Source organism: Biomphalaria glabrata, chromosome 7 (genome assembly GCF_947242115.1).
Source record: "Biomphalaria glabrata chromosome 7, xgBioGlab47.1, whole genome shotgun sequence".
Classification (NCBI taxonomy): domain Eukaryota; kingdom Metazoa; phylum Mollusca; class Gastropoda; family Planorbidae; genus Biomphalaria; species Biomphalaria glabrata.
This window is the reverse complement of record NC_074717.1, coordinates 17,609,741-17,616,217: the sequence shown is the minus strand read 5'-3', so window position 1 is coordinate 17,616,217 and position 6,477 is coordinate 17,609,741. Positions and strand designations below refer to the sequence as shown.

The 6,477-nt window shown below is 28.9% G+C and overlaps 1 protein-coding gene across 4 annotated transcripts in view; it reads right to left on the bottom strand.

Annotated features, from left to right (window-relative positions):
- Window positions 1-162: 162 nt before the first annotated feature.
- The window catches only part of LOC106079314 (F-actin-uncapping protein LRRC16A-like), a 48,263-nt gene continuing 41,948 nt past the window's right edge, over window positions 163-6,477 (bottom strand). For 2 of the 4 annotated variants that reach the window (XM_056036330.1, XM_056036331.1), the window contains 2 exons: window positions 5,856-6,068; window positions 163-3,189 (listed from right to left, as the gene is read on the bottom strand). In XM_056036330.1, coding sequence (XP_055892305.1) covers window positions 3,056-3,189; window positions 5,856-6,068 — 347 coding nt within the window. In that variant the 3' untranslated portion in view covers window positions 163-3,055. Of the gene's footprint in view, window positions 3,190-5,855; window positions 6,069-6,477 lie in introns of those variants that run through there. The other 2 variants (XM_056036332.1, XM_056036333.1) reach the window with 2 other exon arrangements.

Here is a 6,477-nt window from a genome sequence, read left to right as displayed (position 1 = left end):
TGTTCCTTATGGATTTATTTTTTTGTGATTTCTACATCTCTTTGTAGCTAGTTATGATACTAGTCATCCTTTGTGACTGACTTATAAAGAATGTATGGAAGTATGGTACAGATTTTATTGTCTAAATTCCTTTAGTCTTATAGCACAATTCAAAACAAGGCATTCTTGTTTGTATCATTTTATTTGAGATAGTATAGAATTTATATTTAAAGAAACTATTCAATCATAGCACAGTATGCTTTGAAGAAAACATTATGCTCCTATGTACTGGGTGGAACTAATCACATGAATCACTCACTTGTAGCAAGCATCAAATCATTAGACACAATGAATATAAGGCAACAATAAATCATGTTTGACAAAAGTCAAAACAGAAGTGCATCCTTCTAAAAACATTAAATGAACAAAAAGTTCAGTTCAACTATAAAAATGAAATGTCATTTTTCAAGAAGTTAAAAAAAAAATCAGATCTATTAATAGAATTATTTGATTGGTTCTGTTTTAAAAATAACATTTCATAGCATAAATAAAAGCCATTTGTATTGAAATAGGAGATGGACTAACTACTATCTCAGATATAGATTTAGAAGTGTGTACCAAATTTGAATCTTTCACTAAGGTATTCAAACAGGGAAAAAGCATGATTCTAATTTAAATTTATCTGGTTAGGCCAAAAACAAACCTGGTATTTTAAAAACAATAAATACATTTTATCACAAGTCATAGGGTGGAAACAAAAACTGAATAAACCTGAAGGAAACAATTGTTTTTTTTAAATGTTTGAATGACTTCAACAGGACCTGAACAACACATTCTAAGATCATAAGTTATGTATTGCAGATAGTTGTCTGAATGAAAATGTTCAAAATAAAAAAAAGTAAATAAATAGTAAAAAAAATACACAGTAATTAAATGAAAAAAAAAAATCTTAAGAAAATTAAAAATGAAACTAAATATAAAAACATTTCAAAATATTAATATTCTTCAAAATATCAAAAATGTTAATAGATTATATTAATTGTAGTCAGAAATATTGTACACTATAGAAGATTTACTATTAACTGATAAAGATAATTATTCTACACTATAATAGACTGACATTGGTTTATGTGAAGACAATAATTTCCCCCCAAATTTTTTAAATGGTAAAATCATTTAATTGCTTAAATGTTATTTGATTTTTCTTTTATTTAATTAAGTTAAAATAAACAGAAAAAAAAACATAAAAAAAAAATCAAACTATATATATATAAATATATATATATAGAGAGAGAGAGAGAGAAAGATATTAATTTAACACATATAAATAAAGACTTGGTTATGAAAATGTCAATAAAAACTGAAAACTTAACATTGTTTTTTTTTACTAGCTAGAAATTAATTTTCAGACTACCCTAGCAAACTGTTGGCCAATACTAGTCAAGTTTAGCAAGTTCTGAAAGTGCAGTAAATAGATGATCCAATCAAGAAACACAGATCTCATTTCTTTTCATTGTATTTCACTAAAGAGAAACATATGACAAACAATAGAAATTTTTCAGCGTTTAATTTCAAAAGTCCAATGTCAGCTTTCAAATAAAAGTGGAATGATTAATTTGTATGCTCATGAAAAATGACACTATGTGATTTAAAAACAAGACAACCTTAAGTGCTACAGATCCAAACTTTCACAACATTAGTTAAACCAAATCAGAATCAGTTCTTCATTAACAGTTAGATGTATCTGGGTATATGTTGTGCTAAACGTAGAGTACATACATATTAAGTTTATTTCAAAATGTCATGGCTCTGTGTATTGAAACTGCACCACACATATCACAAGGTTGAACAGTAACTGACAGAGAGAATAGGATCATTGTTCACCTGGTCACAAGATATTTATAGATAACAGCTATACATTTAGTAGGTGCAGGGAATCTTTAGATGAATGAATATAATATGAAAGCCATCCAAGGTTTAGATCAACAAGTTTTTGTTGCACAACAGTGAAGTTGTGATGGTTTTAAAACTTGGTCTAAAATACATTTTTAAAAAGGCTCACACTGATGCCAGCAAGTTCTGAAAAAACATGGACATAGATTTTTCATGAATTAATCAGGATCTGAAATGTTATATTACAATCATTGTGATGTATAATAGACAAATATTACAAAGTATACAATTATTTATTGCTTTCTTTGTAGGGCTGAGAATAGACAACCCTAAGAAAGCAAATGAATATAAATGAAACCAATGTAGAAAGACTCAACAAAAATTGTCTGGCACTTTTCTGGCAGCAGAGTTGACTTGCATAATTTAATGCATAAAGCAAAAATATAAATAAAAAAAACAGGACTGCAACATAGGATTTGTTAGCAAGAAAATATTAAATGAATTAATTTGATTAACAAATATTTGAAGAGAAAAAAACAACAACACATTTTTTAAGTACTACTAAGAATGAACTGACATTCTTAAATATTTAAAAGGATTTCCATCACTCTTTAAGCAGCATAGTCATTTGTTTGGTTTGCAACTGTCCACAAGATGCAATGTTTTCACTTGTTGGTAGGTCAAGATGACTGCCTCCTAATTCTCATTCCAGTTGTTTCCCCCTACAATGCATACTATTTTGTTACAAATATGAAGAGACTTGAACTTTCACTGGAGTTATAGACCAATATGATGAACTTTCACTGGAGTTATAGAGCAATATGATGAACTTTCAATGGAGTTATAGCAATAGGATGGAAGATTTTTAGTTGTGTACATCTTATGAAAAGTTGAACAAACATTGCATGAAGAGCCAAAGGAAACTTTGGACTATTACAAAGTCACAGCAGTTAGTAAAAATGTTCAGAAAATTTCTGAATTTGATTGAACAAAAACAAATTTAAATGCAGCTACATTGAACAGTAAGTAAACAACAAGTAAAACAAAAAAAAGTTTTCAATTGGATCATTGCAATAGAACCATCTATTTACATATCAGGCCATGTAGCCATGTACACATCAAGCTGTGAACACAATGAAGAAGACATGACACTTAGCTCTGAAGTATCCAAAGTGTAGTTCAACTAGACCATGATTTCATCATTATTGTTTTCACTCTCCCTCTTGTGAAGATCATCCTTTTGTTTCTCTGCCACTAGTTGTTCTCCAGAACTTCTGCTGCTAGAACTATTGGATGACCTTAGAGAAGCATTCAGTTCTGAGTAAGAGGATAAAATGTGTAAGTAAAATTTAATAAACAAGTGTTGAAATTATTTCTGTTGGACATATTCAAATAGGAGGGGTTGCTTCTTTGTTTGAAGATTATTCATTATCAGTTTCTATCTTTAAATTAACTTTTTCAACTCATTTCTTTTTAGCTCTTTGTCTCTGAAACTATGTTCTCATTGTTGATTTGAAGATTTTCAAATGAAAAGTAGTTTTTTTTTTCTATCCTTTATCTTTTTAATCTTGTATTTCAACTAAATTTAATCTTTATCCTTGTGTTGACTATGCAATTTTTTTATTTTTTTTCTTTGGCCTTTAACTGAGAACAAAGTACTGAAAGCAGTTACTTTGATATTTTTTTTTAATCATGCTTTTTATTCATTGACATGACATGTGATAATGAGCTTCAGTTTTCCATTTGTGTAAAAATCACAATAAAATAATGTTTTTTTTCCTTTTGGATCTAATTTACATTTATGAGACTTGAAAAAGTATTTAGTCAGTCAATTTTTATTTCAAAATTCAAAAGTAAATGTTACATTTTTTTGGGTAATAGTATATATTATACCGTCCACGCCTGATCTGGTTCTTTCTGTCGCCTTAGATTTAAGGCTAAGGTTATAGGTTTAGGGTTTGATTTAGGGTTAGGGTTACCCTAAACCTATCACTAAACCTATCTCTAATCATAAACCTAACCCTAAACTTATCAATAAACCTTAACCTATTCATAAATCTAACACTAAATCTAATCCTAAACCTAGCACTTAACCTTAACCAAACCCTGAATCTAATTCTAACCCTAACCCTTTAACTTGTAACCCTAAACCTTAGCCTAAACCTATCCCTAACTCTACACCTTACAGTTTGATCTTACCAAACCTAACCCTAAACTATAGTGCTTAATTAAGCAAATATATAAAAAAAAATAATAATATATAGTTCAGTGAATTTTGTTTCTTTACTTCCTCTCCAGAACATCCCAAACAATTTGGTGTTCTTTCTATTACAGCAATGATAAGAGACCATAGAAACTAAGTAATTATTTTTTGGCTTAATAATAATTTGCAATGGTAGAGCTACTGAGTGTAGGTTTATGAGCCTATTGGCTACATTAAGACCACAGAACAAACCAGATCAGGTGTGGGCGGTATAATATATACTATTACCTTTTTATGTTTTAGATGAAAAAATGCATGAAATTCTACATAGCCTACCAAATATAATGTTTTCTGATAACAAACAAATAAATGTTTCATCTTAATATGGGTATACTCCCTTGAAACATGGAAAATAATTCTGAAGAGCAAGGGTTAAAATGTAAGCTATTATACAATAATCTTCTTAACCAAGTATTGGTGTTTTGTTTATCATACACATTTTTAAAAAAGGGAGAGATAGGTAGGCACTCTGTTTTCTTTAAACAAAAATACTCAAATAACGCATTTCCAACTGTTATTTCAAACAAGAACATTGCTGGTATGTAAACTATCAACAGTAAAGTGTTACATAACATTGGTTATTCTTTTTTCATTCACATAATTAATGCAGTTATACGTAAGTATTAATGAAAAGAAAGGACACATGCATTTTCTTATTATGTTCAACTAAGTAAATTGAGGGAATTAAAAGAAACACGAAAATGAATTAGAAAATCTACAAGGCAATGAATGCTCTATTTTGAATCTATAGATGACTACATATATAGATGACTACATATATAGATAAGGTAGACCAAGATAAACAAAGTAGTCAAAAAACATTCACTTTTTGTTTCATAAATGTGAAGCATTTAGGATATTTCTGGATTAAATATGGGCCTGCTATTTTGCACATTTCACACACAAAATAAGTTTGGCATTAGAACAATGAAGTCAACTTTATCAAGGAAAACAACCTAGAAATGTTGGATTAAACTTCATTAGATTCAGAAAGTCTTACCTTAAAGTCTGGAATAACAAGATATAAAAAAATTGTTTAATTTTTTAATAGCTGTGCAAAGTCAAGCTTTATCATCAGCATCACTTAATCTATGTATGGTGTTTCATTTAATTTAAAAATTGTTAAAAGATTAATATTATCCTGCAAACCTGCCTAACAGACTTCCATTAAATGTACATTAAGCATTTTATGTTTTATTCAGAATGGCACAGGCTAATCTTTCATGTAATAATCAGTAATACTAATAATAAACTAAAGACCATAATAAATGAATTGGAATGAAATCTAAACATTGACATTTAGATTGTCTAGTAGTTAGACCATAATAAATGAATTGGAATGAAATCTAAACATTGACATTTAGATTGTCTAGTAGTTCCCTCTATTCAGTGAACAAACTCTAGATACATTAAAATATCTTCATCTTAAATAGTTAAAATAAAAATGGTTATTTTCATAAAAGAAAAACAAATTTAAACAAGCAAAAAAAAAAATTCCCAGTATGTAGTTATATAAAAAAAATGAAGCATTTGAACAGCTACTTCTGTAGCAAGCACTCTTCAAGAGCTAGTGTCTAGCTTGAGACTTTTTCCAATGTTCTTTTATGTTTGTTTTTCCTCATTTGTCAACACCAGGAATCAAACCTCTTAGTGGAGAAAAACTAATTAATTAATAGTAGTCAACTGTTCTAATGTAGATCAGGTTTGTAAGAAGACATACCTTCAGATGTTAGACTATCTTTAGTACAAGCTACAAGTGAGGACTGGCTAGGACTGGTACTGTGTGATAACTGGCTAGAACTATCTCTGTTCTCCATTGCCTGACTTATTCTTTTGATTTTCTCCTTTACAGGCAATCTGAGTGTAGCTGAGTCATAGACTATACCTTCATTTGGGGTAGAGATGACTGGACTTTTCTCTAGTTCACTTACATCTAGGTATTGACAAACAGCAGTACAGTGAAGGTTAAAATCAAGAACTAAAACATGCTGACCCAGTGAAGGTAATATGTTATAAAACCAATGAAAACAATATCTCTCCAACACAAAACAGATCTAGAGAACATGCTTCACTTTGGAGGATTTTAAAACTAAACTTAAAGCTATGAATCTTAAAATGAAAACAAAATGTTCAAATGTAGAATGAAAATAAATATAAATTAAAAAAACCCAGATTAAAACACATTGATCATATCAATCCTAGTGTACATACAATTAGAAAAGAAATAAAAGCTAGAGACATTTACATTTTCAACACTAACATACACAAACAGAAACAAACTCTGTAGTATTAAAATATTGAAACATTTAACATAAAATGCAAAATATTGAATTTTAAAGCTT